This window comes from Drosophila biarmipes, chromosome 3L (genome assembly GCF_025231255.1).
Source record: "Drosophila biarmipes strain raj3 chromosome 3L, RU_DBia_V1.1, whole genome shotgun sequence".
Lineage (NCBI taxonomy): Eukaryota > Metazoa > Arthropoda > Insecta > Diptera > Drosophilidae > Drosophila > Drosophila biarmipes.
This window is the reverse complement of record NC_066613.1, coordinates 22,408,360-22,424,704: the sequence shown is the minus strand read 5'-3', so window position 1 is coordinate 22,424,704 and position 16,345 is coordinate 22,408,360. Positions and strand designations below refer to the sequence as shown.

The window sequence follows — 16,345 nt, the reverse complement described above, 5'->3', positions numbered from 1 at the left end:
AATTAGCATTTTTTTTCTATTCCTTTCAGGTATGTTCTGCTTAAACCATTACTGGGAAATCAACCTCAAATCACTTTGCTACTTCAACCCCTAGTTAAATAGGGCCATTCCAATGCTATCGGTGAATTTCTAATAACATTTGTTCTGTTCTGCTTTAAGTGCTTTTTAATAATACTCATTTACTGCCGACGTTACAAATAGTCGTGGTGCCAAAAGGAACATCCTATTTGTTTCTTATAGGTTGTTTATGCGGAAATAGCTGGTAGAAAGGTGGAAAACACCAGAAGGGGGGTCTGGCCCGACTCATTTACTACGCCTCAATTCTCCGAATTAAAATGCTGTACATGCGGTACGATTGCCATTGCCATTGGTCGCTTAATGAGCAAACTGCTGGCATATCGACATCGTCTGGAGTCTAATTTTAGCTGCCTTTGGCCTCCGACTTTGGGCTGTCGAGGGATCTGGAATAGGCTGTTCTTTCTGCTTCTGTTTAACCATAAGGCCGTGGGGATGGTACATATAAAAACACTGGAAGATTCTTTGTATTGTTTGATGATCAATTGTAAAACCTGGGTTTTTAAATCTTAGTAAAAATCACAGAGATTTTTAGGTCAAAGATAAATTATGGACAAGGCTAGGAGAGTTTTAAAAGTATTTTATTAAATACTTACATTAAATTAAAGATAATATATAATCATCAAAAGAAGCAACTTATTTGAAGAAATATTAGATAATATACACCTTTTGTAAAATTGAATATTTTAAGTGATCTTTTAGGATTTTAGTAGTATAAGCCGTATTTTTCTTACTGTGTAGTGTAGGCAGTCAAAAATGCAGCATGGGGTTGTCTACTTCAACAGCAGCGGAAAGGCAGGAAAAAAAGAAAATAAACAGGCGCAAAACCGGGAATAGGGGCTAGCGAAGAGGCAGTGGAAACTTTATTAAAGAGGTAGCCGGAGCTGCGATGGACGAGGCGAACACTCCATACACAATTACGACAAATCCGCAGCTCCCTGGGCACTCGGCACTTGGAATCCCCCAACTCTTGGGTGATAATGCGAACGAACCCCAAAGAACTCCGAGAAACTCAGGGTGCTCGGGGGATAAAAATAGACAGCAGAAAGGATATTGTAGCAAAGTGGAGGAACTCTGAGTGCCAAAGAGACGCAAAAAGAAAAGCCGGAGCAGAAAATCAAGAGGAAAAACACGCGGGCAAAAGGGAAAATCTCTGCAGTCGCCATGTGTTGCATTTCAAAGTGTGTGAGTTATGGGTAGTGGGGGGTAAATGGAATGAAAAACCCCCGAGCAGAAGAAACACCGCCAGATGAGACGACAAATTACAAGATGTCGAGGGGAGACTGTACTACGATGCTATGCACCTGCGAATCAATCAAATTCCAGTGCAGCGAAACAAGCAAACTTCCACTAATTGAAGTCCAGAACGAGGGAACTCGATAACGCGAATTAGCATTCCAGCTTTTGATTCATGGGTGTTAAAAAAGAAATGGCCATGATACAAATCTACCCGTTTATTTTACACAATTTATATTGACCTTCGATATTACGAGTTTATCTTTGCTATAATTCCCTGTTGTTTTTGATGTTTTTGTCAAGGGAACTGGTTTTCGTTCAGTGCTATTGCATTTTCCTCTGGATAATTCATTGCTGAAATCGAAACGATTACCTGGAAACGCCGTATAACCATGAGGGCCAAAGGTAATCAAAGTTCAAGTACTTCCCTTGTCTAAATGATTATTGGATAATTAAAATCGACTCCAGTTTCGCCCTACTCACAGGCTGCCTGGGCTTCAATTGCATATTTTGCATGTGCTCTCATATCAGAAATTCCCAAAATATTTGCCATTGCATACATAATACTTGGAGCCGGGATGAGGAAAAGCCACAAGGCACAAGTTGATGACCAAGAATTCGCTTGGCTTGGGTTGGGAAAGCATAATTCAAAGGCCAGGATATGCATTAGACTTTTAATTGCTTTCGAAGAGATGAGTATGGATCCTCAAACAACCCCAAGCATATTGAATTCCAATTAGATTAGATAGGGCGAAACAAGAAAAATAGTTTGATTTTTAATTGGGAAAATAGATGTTTCGCATGTGTAAAAAATTTGATAGAGAATATCTAGACGTTGCATCAAGATAATAGAGTAAAAACTAATAAACTAAACTTTTTATTTACTCCCTTGGGGGACTAACAACTTCAGTAAATAAATTCCCTATTTCCTTCGTTTGATGAACCTGTCCTAGAGCTTTTGCCCAAAACTTTATGCTTCATTATTTAGTTAGATCGTAAACCGAATCTCTGTCTAAACTGCACTTTTTATCATAACAAAAGTTCAATAGGTGTTTTTTCCTAGCAAAAAACAAAACTTCTTCCTAGTTCTAATCCAAAAAGTTTTGTGTAATTTTCACCAAATTTACTTCCCACTCCGGGGCTGTTTTCATGAAAATAAATTTTAGCTCCTACACTTTAACTAAAAACAATTTCCATAAAACTCGGGCTGCCTGCTCGCAAGTCCCCTGGAAAGTCCTGTGAAATCCCCAGGACATTTATCAACAGAGGCTGTGCCGGCAGCTTATTATTCTCCGGCCGCATTTCAATGGGGAAATTTTAATTAAGGCTGCGATGGGCGATGGCCGATGGCCTGTCGTCCACTCACCACTAAATCTCAAATGTCAATGGGGCTGTGGCCACAAATTTTCCGCCACCAGGCGGCCTCTGCATCCAAAGCCATTTGTAATGGCCCCCGGGGGAGGAGCAGTCGAGGTGCAAATGCCACAGGCAGGTGTCGTTGTGGCCAACAAAAAATGGAGAAATCCCAGCTCGAAGTTCGTTTCCTGCATGCTCCTCCCATCTAAAAATGATAAATTATCCGAAAAATTTTGCAAACTCCTGAAAATTACGCATTAAATCATGCAGAAAGCTGGAAAAAGTGGGTAAGTCGCCCGGAGGGCCGCCAAAGGGTTAAGCAGTGGCAAGTCATTGTATAGTTTACGACTGAGATTTTGCCAGTGAAGAAGAGGAAGTTGCGTTTTATCGCTCGCATGAGCTGCAATTTTTATTACATTTTTACATTTATTTTGTGTGTGCTTTGTGTTTTATTTGGCCAAAAGGAAAATATTTATGCTGTTTCCCTACCGGTCACGTTCGCTTTTTGTGCCGGCTCGTAAATTCGGGCAAACAAACTGCAATTGCACAAGGTGAAACATCAGCCAGCCAAATGAATATTCCCGTACCGCCCACCAGAGTTGGGGGCTATTTTGTATTTTCATTATTATTACCAGCCAGGTGTGGTCGTCTCCTCGTCGTCTCCTCGCTTGGCACATATTTCATGGCTATGATTTACTCCATTGTTCAGGGCTGTTGGCCACCCCAAAGCACAGGCACAAGCACAACAAACACAGCTCGAGCAGAACAAGTGCCCAGTTTTTGGCAACGCCCCCGCAAAACCCAAGTCCACATCATCATCATCATCTTCATCGGCATCGAAATGTTTGTTTTGGCCCCTTGGACTTGGGTCAAAACTATAGTTGAGACATGAACCTAATTTACTGGCTGAGTGCCTTTTATGCTGTTTGGCCGGGCCATTTGCGAAGAATTTCCAAATGTCTTTATCTCGTTGGCTTTCCTTTGAAAATCCCTCTTTTTAGAGCATGAACCTTGTGAAAAATACGGAAAAGCTAGTCAATATTTAAGAAATGCCAACTAAGATTTCTTAACACCATAAAAATGCACTAACAGCATTTGAAGAAACTCTTTTATTGCTTTGGTCACATTAAAATGTCGAAAGCTAGCCAGTGTTGTGCAACGATTTTTTTCAAAAGCATATTTTTCTTTAAAAGTCAAGGTTATAAACAGAAGCCTAGTACTACCAACGGGTAAAATGTTTTTCTACCACGTTCAACAGTCAAACCACAACTTTTTATGGCTTCCATTACCACTCTACATTATTCGAGCCTTTAATTGCTTAACGCTTCGAGTTACAAAATTGGTTGGTTAATTGCCGGGCAACTTGCCCGGGCTGACCCGTCAGGATGTCAATCGATGGGAGTATCCGAAGTTCAAAAGCCTTCGCTAACGTTTGCCTAATTGCCAGTAAAGGTAGAGCAAGTGCAAGCAATGTACGGCTTTTTATCAGCCAGTTGTGTAGGGTAAACGCACTTCATGTTAGCAGGATCCTTGAGCATCTTTCGAGCAGCCACTTGATATCGCACACACATACCATGGGTGCAGGCAGGCAGATAGACACGCTCTTGGTTTTTAATGAAGGCTCATCATCAACAATGCTGGGCCCATCGAGGCGGAGGCAGAGGCAGAGGCACACGGAACGACAAGGTAGGGCTGCCAACCAATTACTTAGTCATTGCAGCCATTAGGGCGATATAGTCGGGCGGGATAATTGACACTCCAGGAGGAGGAAGAACGCCCACCCGAAAACTAGCGCCAGTACTTGCTCGGCGTGCGGAAACTGCAGTACGAGGGGTACAGCCCCCTGCGAATCCTTAGATCCCCATGCACCGGGCCGCTGTCACCGCCCTCGCCGGAGCCATCCATTTGATGGCAGGTGAGCTGGTGCTTCTCGATACTCGGATCGTAGCAGATACTGTGGCGCCAGAAGGAGGAGGTCAGCTCGAAGTCCACAGCATTGATGGGGGACAGCATACAGACGACCACTATCTTGTCGCGGCCCTTCCTCGAGAGCTCGGCACCTTTGCTCATGGTTATGAGGACGCGTGAGTGCTCGTTGGGACTCAGGACTCCCCAGCGGGGTCGGATATTGAACTTGCCGAAGACCGTGCTCTGCACCTAGTTGGGGAGTGGAAAAGTAAACAAATCTGACTTTAACCTCCGGTTAAAATACGCAAACTCTTGGAAATAACAGTTATCAATGCTATTAGTTTAGGTTTTCGAATCAGAGAAAGTTGAAGTAGAAATACAACAATCAGAAAGGAAATCGATAACCTCTGGTTAAATTATTTACCTTATAGGTCACAGGCTTTTCGGAAACATTTCTGATAATGACTTCTTGACGATTGTTGGTTTGTGTGAAGGTTAACGTGCCATTCGGAGAGATTTGTAGACGTTTTGCAGACGTGTTGGTTAAAAACATTTTGGTCTGAAAATTTTGGAAAACTAACAAGACATTTACCTAAAATTCGGTTAAAATAAGAGGACTCAAAAATTAAAAACTGAAATTTACACAGGGATTCTGTTCTGAATTTAGCTGAACTGATAATATATACACTTGTTCAACAGCCTGCCTAGTTATGGGAAATAGAACATTAAATATAACATAATTTCCTTTTTAATGATCAGTTTAAAACAAAATAAAAAGCCAAATTTATTTGGAAAAGTTTTTCTGTAATCTTAAATTATTAAGAATTATTTTCACAAGCCCTGAAATGCGGAAATCATATCCTTCACTTCACTTTAATCCGCAACTTGAAACCCTCTGGGTTCTTAGCCCTTCCTCGCCTATAGATCCATAATAATCACCTTTCGGCCACCGCATTGCGGAGGCGCTCCTTTACACACAATTGACCCCGAATGTGTGTGCGGGCCACGTATTAATTACATTTCAACGGTCGCCGCTCAAGCAAATCAGAAAATCCAGTCAGCGGCAACAGCCAGCAACAACATTTACGGCCAACAATTTGCTTTCGAAAACAACAAAGGGGGCTGCAAAGGTTCCCACACACTTGAATTTTCAGTTGGGCACTGCAGAGGCTTCGCAATCCTCGGCCAGTCGAGCATTTTGAGCTTAGCCGGCGCTTAGGCTAAATGACCAACCAGCAGGTGGTGGTGGTGGCACTAGTACTGTCCACTATGTAGTCCAGTAGCCAAATGACCAGTGGCCAGAACCACGGGGGCAACTACGGCGGCAGCAACAACAATAAGCTGTAAAATTAATTGATTTACAAGTGTGAAAATGCGCAGAGCGAGACAGGTGGAAATGCCAGTGGGTCATAACAATAACGCCTGTCGGGAAATGGGAAATGGGAATGAAAATGAAAACGTACCGTAAGAATGCACACTTAGTTCTAGCTTAGCTCTGTGTGTATGGCAATACAGAGAGTGTAAACTACAATCCGCTTAACGGTAATTGCCGCACAACGCCCACATCACCAAACCCCTTTACTACAGTGAGAGAAAAAAAAGGTCATATTAAATTTATTTTTGAGGGTGTACAACTTTTTAGTGGTGTTCGATAGGGAAGGTGCCCAAAGAAATGTTTTGATATATAAAATCCCTTTTATTTTAAACCTTTAAAAATGTTAAATAAAATGATTGAAAACATTTATAAACTATTTGTTCTGTAATCAAAGAATTTGAATTCTTCATGGTAATCAAGAAATCTTTATAACAGAATCTATTAAATTTATTTTTTATATTTAGAGATGTATAAAAGTACAGCAACTTTTGGAGGTATTCGATAAGAAAAGTGCTTAAAAGTATGTTATGAAATATACATTTCTCTGCTGATCCGCTGGACTTAAGCCTTATATTAACTATTCTAATCCTATACAAATGATTTTCTTTGCTATAACTAGTTGGTATCAAAAGAATACGGTTGGAATTTTATTTTCCCTAGAAAAAAACAAAATTAAATTTTTTAACGTAATTAATGAACATCCCACTATTTTCCCAGTGTATCGCTATTTTGTCGCGTGCTCTTTAAAGCCAACCTAATAGCTCCCGGCCACGCCCACTTCCTGCACCTGCTACATCCATAAATTGCGTGTAATTTTGGATTTCTTGCTGTTTGAATGTTCACAAAGCTCATTTATATTTCATAAACTTAAAGGCTGGCAGGTTGCGGGGGGCAATGGGTGGCCGGAAGTAAGCTTTTGTTTTTCAGCCGTTAGTTCCTTCCGCTTCGACTGCTTGTTTATTTGCCTACGTTCTGTTCAGTTTTGTTTGGCTTTGTTTGTTTGGGCCCTGTTTTGGGGGGCAATTTAATAAGCGTCTTGGGGCTTTGCGTGTGTTCCCCTTGTGATCGTAAAAAACCTTTAAGGTTTCTATTGAAGAGGTCTTTTTCAGAGATTTAATGGGGGAGTTTCCTGATAAAAAGCTCACATTGTGGGGCGCGGGGCGTGGCCAGAGGACAAGTATTGTTACTTTGATTGCATTTAATGTCTAAGCGCGCAAATCAATCAATGGCAACAACAACGGACCACGTCTCGATGTCGCTGCAATCGCTGCAATCATGAGAGTCGTTTATTTGTTGCGAAATCACAGCTAAAATGCTGCTCAATTGCTGGTCTGCCTTTTTTTTGGGGGGGTGATTCAATAGAGACAAGTGAACTCGACTTCTTGAGCACTCAGAAAAAAAAGCGTATCCATGCCACTTATGTTATACTTATCTGATAAGAAATAAGTGGTCTAATAATTACCAATGGTTCATGCCATGGGGGAATGGAAATAATCGGTTATTCAATGTTTGTTGAGTAATTAGCTAAATGGAAAATCAATAAAAATAAACATGAAATGGGTGAAATTGGTTTTACATCTTTAAAGAACTCTATGGAATGATAAACAATTCTTTGTTTCATTTTTCAAACATTTTGTAGGTATGTCTAATTGACAACTTCGCTTGCTCTTGCTCTCAGTGCAACCCCAAAAACACCCACGAACCTGGGAGCAAATGTGCCACTGTAATGTGATATTTCTGACTTGATTGCGCTCTTGGTTCAATTGGCGATTTTCGTTGGGCACTTTATCATTCTGTTAACGATGTCAGAGCCAAAATGAAATTGGCCACTCGATAATATCGCTATCCAATTAAAAGGGAAAACTGAGAAAGTGCAGCTGAACATCAAACATGCTTTGAGTGGCCGCACTTCTTAGGAGGCCACGTATTTAGCATGGCTTTCGCATCATTTCAAATGATATTTTCTACTTCGGCCCTTTGGACACGCTTTCATGATGCCTGTTAGCCCATGAAGGAAGCCACATCAAAAAATATATGCTTAGGCGAAATGGAAGTAAAGTTTATCTGCTTTTTCCTCTCATTTCTTGTTTTAATCTGTGATGTTTTTTGATGTTGCGCCAATTGACAGGGCCTTTAATTTCTTCGGCTCTTTCCCTCACGCTGCTCTTTATTTTAGGTTTTTTATTTTCTTTGGTCTTGTCAACGCATCGTTCGGCTGCCATAATTCAAGTCTTTCTGTCTGTTGGTGGCACGCCGTTTGCATAGCCAAACATTTGCTCTTAAATAAAAATTTATTTGGTATTTGTGCGAGTTTTTTTTCACTCACATTTCGCCTTGTTTATTGACAAGTTGAGGGGAACGTGAAGATCTCTTCTGCGCTTTTTGTTTTATGTATTTACTTTTATTTCGACATTTTTTTCCGACTCCTTGTGTGCTTTTGGATATTTGTCTTCATTTATTTTTATTGATTTTCGTGCTACTGCCGAGGGTTTTCGGTGCTGATTTAGTGCCTATATGTACCGTGGTAGACAGCGAGTGGTCAATGGCCAATTTCGTTTTCATTTGCTAAGCCAGTGAGTAATCACAATGCATTTATCTATCGACCTTTCGCACACTTTCCCCTCCTGCCGCCGTACAGTAGCTTTTCAATTATTTAATTTTCCGCTCACGTTTTGTTAGTTTTTCACGTAGTTTTTCATTGGCCCTCAAGCTAAATGCGACAAAAGGAAAATCCCAAGGAAATTTGGCGATAAAAATCTTCGAATAAGAAGCGAACCGAAAGTGCATCTTCAACTCTCGGAGGCGGCGACATTCTCACGTTTCCATTGGCATTAATGTTTAGTTGATCGCCTCCGCCATTTAAAAGCGGGATGAAAGAGGGTTTTACGCTATACACTCGGAAATATTTTTAAATAGTTCATTCAAAAAATATTTAATAACTTGTCATATGGTGTATTGTGTTTGTCTCGTAAATACTTCAGACTTTTATTTAGTTTTAAAAATAAGGGTCTTAAATGTTTACAAAATATTTAAGAAAATTCTTGTTCATGAATTTTGTTATTTATTTAATTATCTAGCTTATTATAGAAACCATAAAAGTGGTTACCATTTTTATGGTATTTTTCCATATGTACAATGTGTGGGTGTGTGCTACTTTTCCCATTCACTCGCTTCCATGCTTCATTTGGCAAAGCTGCAAGGCAATTGATGACAGACTCGGAGTCGGAGTTTTGACTTTAGGTAAGGCAGCATAAATTCCTTTAAATGGCAAACCAGTCCTCAGCTGCATCATCACCATCATCATCAGCACAGCCGTGATGCATCTTCAGGTTGGGCCATTAACAACTGTGGAAAATGCTATGTGGGCAGCCCAGTGACACACTAAAGTGGCACCCAAGAAAGCAGCAAAAATAGTATTTTTATATTTAAAAAAATGTCTGCACGAGGTAACAGAAACCGCATTTAAATGCCGGCCTGCAGTTCAAGTTTCGCTTTTGGTTTTTGCAGATGCGCTGGCACACCGAACCCGTCCCCTTGTTTTCCCATTCTATATTTCCCCGATTTTTCAACCGACCGGTTTTATGGCTTAGCCAAGCTCGCCTAGGGCCATCTATTCTTCTCGCTTGTAGTATTTTTTTTTTGTTTTTGTGTCGTTCCTGGTTGGGTTTTTGCCTTTTCCCGTTTGCCAAACGTTTTGCCGTTGTTGTGAATATTGCTGCTGTAGGCACCTGCACTTGACGTTTTAGGTTTACCGTTTTGCAGTGGCAGTTTTCCACTGCTAACCTGGTCAGTTATTGCCCACTGCTATGGCCGCCCTGCTGCCGAGGCTGTAATTTCATTCATAAAGTTGGCCTACCATTCGTTTCGTAACTTTAAGGTTAATAGACAGAAATGGTTAAGCAATTTCAGAAAGTTCGGTTAAAGGTGCCATTAACAAAAGTTTTTATGGAGGCTTAATTTTTTAGGTTTTAGGTAAATTAAACAACATACCTTTCAAATTCCAAAAATAATAGCACCTGAAAAAGGGAACTTAGGTTCAATATCTCAATGACATGTTAAGACTTTGGTTTATTATTTGGCGGAAAAAGCTGGCAGGGATTTAAGATGTTAGTTAGTGAAGAGTTTTCACTCAGTTAAGCACTAGCATGTGCAGAGTTGCATGAAAATTCATATCTAGATTCATTTTCTCTTAATTTCCACTAATTTACCTACAAATCTGACAGTATGAAAGGCACATTATTAAGTATGATTTTCCAGACCATTTGGAAAATAAATGCAGAGCTACATGAAAATTGATATCTACATAGATTTTCTCTCAATAATTTCCACTAATTTACCTCAAATTCTGACAGTATGAAAGGGCCTTGTAATTTGATCAGGATGATTGAATGAATAACTGTGGCAATTAACCATACCTTGTCAAAACAAAATTTCCATAGAACCATATTTAAATAATGGGATTCTCAAATGGTAATTTTATCCTTGACTAGCAACGTGTTCCAAAGCCGTGAGCTGAGCCTTAATTATAGGCAAGCAGCAGGAGCAGCGCGGTTTATTGCATTACAGTGCTCATTACGTATACGAGACGTGTGACGCGCTTTTCATTAATTTTCCACCCAACCCACCCACTCCATTCTGCCGCCATGGGATGTGATGATGTAGTGTTTGTCTTATTAAAAGGATGCAGAGTGGCGAACATGGCATTTTGTGTATTTTGAAATAAATTTCCGTTCTGTTGATTTGCGAACAGATGCACACTAGCGCGCACACACACACTCACTGGCATTTGTATCTTGCAGCTCTCGTTGCAGCAATTTCAGAGCCAGAGCAATTTCTGCTCTCATATTACATGTCACAACACAACCCCCTCACACCTGAACTTCCTCTTACACTTCAACACGCTTTCGCTGTAATTTCCTGTTGGCAAAAACTGAAAACTGACAGAGCCAGTAAGGCTCTTTGGTATTTGCCGAGTGTGTAGAGTGTCCTAATTTGCACAAGGACTGGTCTCCCTCTCTCCAGTTTAATATCCTTAGCTGGCAATTGCCATGTAAATTGATTTGGCACGTTCTGCATTTTGCTTTCCGTTTGCAATTATAGTGATGTGACCTTAGGCCAGGCCAAAAAAAAAACCCAAAACTTGACCGGATCTCTCAGATCTCACCAAAATAGGCAGTGACATATTGCCCTGACATCGATATAATACTTTCCGAAATGTAATCTGGGCGGCGGACGTGACCTGCATCGACCCACTTGCAAGTTATCCCGCCCATTGGGCAATCACCAAAAATCAGTAGAGGTTGAACCAAACGTCCAGGGAGACCCAAACAATCGGTTGGCGCGTGTTAGGCAAATTTTCAATTTCTATTGCTAACGTTTAATTGGCATTCGCGGCATGAGCCAAGCGGCCAAGTTGGCCCGGCTTTTTTTTTTTTTTTTGTTAACGAGCGTCGCCCCAAATTTGCCATTGCATCGCAGACCAAAATTGGCGCTTCGATCGCCTGAGTTGCGTCAGCGATTGAGCAATTGGTCAAATGCCTTCTGACTGTGTCAGGTTCAAAAGCTTGGGAATACGCTATGGGCAGTGGTAATGGTAATGCTAATCGAAACGGACGCACATGGCCAAAAAGACGTTGGTCGAAGGAAAGTACGCAGTCAGAGACCACGAAAAAAAACAAAAAATAATTTTCACTTGCCATTCACGTCACGGTTTATTAATATTCCGTTGATGTAATGCGCCTGAAACCGCACACATTATTTATATATAATTTGGTTTGACTTCTGACAAGTGTGGCAGCCTTTCGGGTTTGTTTAGTTGCTGTCTAAATATTTTGGTTCAATTTAAGACAACAGTATTCTACAAGATCACGCAGAAAAAGTGCAAAAACCCAAAGATCAAAGTGGAATTTTAAGGAAGCACTTTTATAGAAGTACTCAAAGCATTTAAAAACATTTTTTTTATGAATAAAAGGGAGGGGCCTTCGGGCTAATGAATATATTGGATGCCTGTATTTTAAATTGTTGCCTCCACAAAAGTAAACATTTTTCCTGCCCACCAGTGTAATTATATTTCACTCACTTTTTCAGTTTTGCTTCTTGTTTTTCAAAATGCATTTCCCAGCGTGATTTTTTCACGTTTCCCCCACGAATATTTCAACGCATTTTTCTTTCATTATTTATGTTGTTCGAGGTATATGTATAATTTTTTTTGCGGCGCCCATCAATCATCAGCCGTGGAATGTGTGACACACTTACGCGTAACGCATACGCAGCGTGTGCTGCCAAAATGCAATATATTTAATGAGTATGGAAAATTGCTCTAATATTGTTTTTTCCATTGCATTGAATTGCCGAAAAATCGCTGGTAGACAAAACGCTTGAAAGGCGGGCACTTGAAAGCGCAGCCAGCGAAATTGTTGCAAAATGGAAACGTAAAGTGTTTTGTTGAAAATTTTCCCAAAAACAACAGTGGCGAATGTAAACAAAAAGCGATGGCAGTTGGCGCTGGCCCCAGTCAATAAAACAGTGCCAGCTGCCTCTTGTTTTTTTCTTTTTTCACTCCGCTTTTTCTGCAGAGTAACTACAAATGCAAATTGCCAGGGCCGCAGTGCCGAACGAAATATTTGCCATGTAAATATGGCCCCAAAAAATAAAAAAATGTATTTATAAAAAGAGTACTTTTCGTCCTGGCCCCATGCTACTGCTCTCTGTTGAAGAGCAATTAAATGAAAAATATTTGCGAATGCTGCGAAGTATTTGCTTCAAGTGCCTGTGACCCAGCCTCGCCTTAGTTGACAGAAAATGATGAAATTTATTGGGAGTTTTTTAAGAGGGAGAGAAGGAAGTTTTTGAAAGGAAAACTTCAGACGAATCAGACACATACGCAGACTCATTAAGGGAGGGGGGTTGCGGTTGTCAAGTGCAAGTCAGCACAATCCCTGCGTCAGCTGTCGGAAAAGCAGGGGAAACATTTTCATTGGCACAACTGAATGAATTTTCATACAAATTTAATGTAAATTCAACATGACAAGTTTTTTTCCCCGCCAAACACGCTGTTTTTGTGTATATGTACAAGTACTAGAGTGCGCATATATCATGGGTTGGCCAACGTGGCGGATGAGCAACATGAGCACCAATTTGCACAGCAACGGATTATGTCACAAGATGCCAAGGGGGGGCATATCTGGGCGTAGATACCAGCACCTCGCCGACTTGTCATTTGTGGGTTGCATTTAATTAACAAGCTAATTTTTCAAAGCGCAAATCGCCAAGAAGCCGAAACAGAGCAACCACATATATGACGACTGCAATTTGATGGCCGGTGCCAAGAGAAATATAAATAAAATAACCCAAACATTGATATATGTTTACGGCGCGTTGAAATAGCTGCTTTTATAGCTTATGCCTGCCAAGATAGATGAACTGTGTCCATCGCGATGAAATAGTTTGGCGTCTAGGTATTTAAATTCGTTTTTGGGTATTTTTAAAACACATCACTAATTAAACGAACTAAACACTAAACTACAACCGGGACACATTATTCAGTGTGTTCTTGCAACCAAATGTCAGACTGCTTAATTGAAAAGCACACATTTATGGCAGTATTTAGCATTTAAATCACACCAACTTACCTGCATTTCTCTGGCATTTGCATTAAGTCGCAAAATTAATAACCATTTCATGTAAGCAGCTGCTGGACCAGAAGGGAAAACATATTAAAATGCCACTCACACGATAAGCTTCGTTCTTTCCATTTTAGCACCCAAACAGCATAAAAAAAATGGGGGGAAAAAATCCTGAAAAAGTTTCCTTTTCCCTTGGCATAAGAGCGTATACATGAATTTAGCCAACAACCAACAATAAGCTGCAAATTTTGCATATTTCATAGCTGCTGACAGAGGTTGGGCTGGAAATCCAGGCGATACAAGCCAAATAATGGCAAAAATTTATACAAATAAAACTGACAATTTAAAGCGCATTTTGTTATCCCTCCCTCCTCTCGACCTGCTAAAGCCCAACGAAATCCTGGCCCACCTCCTTCCGACTGCCTGCCTGTGTCCTTTGTCTAAGCAGGAGCTTAATACGAAAAGCTCTGGACCAGCTCCCGATGGGGTTACCGCCTGCAAAATAAACTACCTGGATTTCATTTTGCACTTTTACGGCACGGCCAGACACCCACACACAAATGGGTAAATGCTCAGCCTGGAAGCCCAAGTAGGATGAAAAGTGTCTTCGGCAAAAACTAATACTCATAATGTTCAGTTCAAATGTGCACTTCAAAATGTTGTTTATTCTGTTGGTTAAAAAAAAGAAATGTCGTTTTCCTGTAAATCTATTTAAAAAGTAAATATTGTATGAGGTTTTAAGAACCTAAAATGTATGGGGGGTTTTTATAAGTACAAGCAATCAAGCAAATATTTAGAAATTTTTGGTAAACAAATTAGTTTAGTTGAAGTACAAAAAAAAGTTTGCAATAAGCTGTTTATGTTTTGACCTCAAAGAAGTTCCTTATAAAATTTTAGGTTTATATATTGCATATTCCTGTTCTAACTTCAATTTTTCCTCTCAAAGAAATGTTTTATATTAGGTTTTAGATATGAACAGGTTAAAGCAAATAAATACGCTAAGAATGGTTACGAATTAGATGTTTTCTAATTCTTATACCATATATCCTTATTTTATAATCTAAACTACCAATATAATCAAATACTTTTCACAACATTTTTGATGATGATTGGTGTATTATAAAAATCATTTTTCAGTATTTTTGGTTTTGCCGAATTAATATCTTGAAGTGTAATATGGGGGTTCTTACACTTTTACGACCATAACTAATCCATAAACCCATCTCTCTCTCTCTGCTTCTCTTTCCCCGTTCTCTCTCTCTTTCTGCTTTCTTTTACTGGAAATGCAGCACATGGTGCAGGCGGGCGTGGCGCCTTTCCCGGGCGCTCCGGCCGGCTATGCCGCCGCACCGAATCCCGCTGCAGCGGCTGTTGCAGCAGCGGCCGCCGCCCAGCAGCAGCAGCAGCAGGCCCAGCAACAACAACAGCAGCAGCAGCAACAGCAGGCCCAACAGCAGCAGCAACAACAACAGGTGGCCGCAGGAGGACCGCCGCCCAACGCTGCCGACAGTCTGTCAATGGCGGTGGCAGCGGCGGCTGCCAAGCAGGCTGCTGATCCAGTGACCCAAATGAAAACGGGCAACGGCGAGGCCGCAGGATCCGCCAGCAACAGCAGCAATAGCAACAACACAGCTGGGGCGGCGGGAGCGCCAGGATCCGCCGGAGGATTGACCACAGAATACTCAACTGGCTGCGGGGGCGGTGGCGCATCAACGGCCAATCCGGTGGTGGTGGCCACCAGTGTTTCCGACGTTGTCAATGCCTCGCTGTACATGCAACAGAAGGTGAGTTTGTCTGGATAATTGTTTGACCTTTCCACCACCCCCCCACCCCCCCACCTGTTTCCCATCCCCACTCGCGCTCACTCTGTTTGTGTTTGTGTGCGTTTGATATGCATTTGTAGCTGTGTTTGGTTTTTGGCTTTCGGGTCCGCTTCGGTTTGGTCTGCTTTGGTTTATAGCTTTGCTTTGATTCGGTTACGCACACTCAATACACAGCTGGCCACACACACAAGTGCAGAGACAGCAAAGCTACACTGAACGGAAGTTCCTTACAACTCATCCCTATACAGAAAAATAATTAACTGTCTTCTTATCATTTGTATTCTAAGACGAAACACTGTTCCTTAAAAACCTGTTAAATAGATTTTATTCAAATTATGGTTGGCAGTGGGTTGGTTTTCTAGTATTTTCTTTAAGAAATCCTACTTTTATTTCAAAACCTATTTAAAACAAAATCTTCTATTTAAGAATTTATTAAATTTATTTTTGATAGCCTTAATCACTCTTAAAAAATGTAAAATTTCCTTTTTTTATATATATTTTTTTTAAGTTTTGTATTGACAGTTTTTAAATAATATTTAAGATTAGGTTTAGATATGTCGCCTTAAATTATACATCTTATTTTTTTAAAATAATTTTTAAGTTTATTTTTTATTTTATTTTTTTCGGTGTAGGCTGGGCTTTACAAATAAAGGCCGTGCTTGTTATCGCCGCTGCACCTGTTCATGTTTAGTCAGTGTTTTTTGTTGGTGTGAGCGCTTTGCTTTTACATTTTTAATTGCAGCGAGCAGCGCAGTGAAAAGTGCCAGCAGCCAGCAACACTCACGCACTATGGCACCCCCATGCACACACACACAAACGCATCCGCACACACACACACAAGCTCACCTGTCTCATCTGCATTTGTGTTTGTGTTGGTCCTTTCTGTAGCATACTTTTAGTGGCTGGTCGCCCTCGTTTTTCATTTGACCCTGGAGCTGGGTTCCAGT

At 40.7% G+C, this 16,345-nt stretch overlaps 2 protein-coding genes across 21 annotated transcripts in view; one reads left to right on the top strand and one right to left on the bottom strand.

Annotated features, from left to right (window-relative positions):
- The window catches only part of LOC108034786 (polyglutamine-repeat protein pqn-41), a 120,031-nt gene that overhangs the window by 78,092 nt on the left and 25,594 nt on the right, over positions 1-16,345 (top strand). For 19 of the 20 annotated variants that reach the window (XR_001768736.2, XR_001768738.3, XM_017109747.2 and 16 more), the window contains exon 3: positions 14,865-15,359. The exons of the other annotated variant lie outside the window; for it this stretch is intronic. Coding sequence is in view for 17 of the 19 variants with exons in the window: in XM_017109747.2 (XP_016965236.1) it covers positions 14,865-15,359 (495 nt within the window). In the remaining 2 variants the exon portion in view is untranslated. The remainder of the gene's footprint in view (positions 1-14,864; positions 15,360-16,345) is intronic. 20 annotated transcript variants of the gene reach the window in all.
- Positions 3,938-5,276, bottom strand: LOC108034789 (uncharacterized). The gene is made up of 2 exons (XM_017109774.3): positions 5,000-5,276; positions 3,938-4,824 (listed from the first exon to the last, which is right to left on the bottom strand). The coding sequence occupies exons 1-2, from the start codon at positions 5,126-5,128 to the stop codon at positions 4,456-4,458; spliced, it is 498 nt and encodes a 165-aa protein (XP_016965263.1). The 5' UTR covers positions 5,129-5,276; the 3' UTR covers positions 3,938-4,455.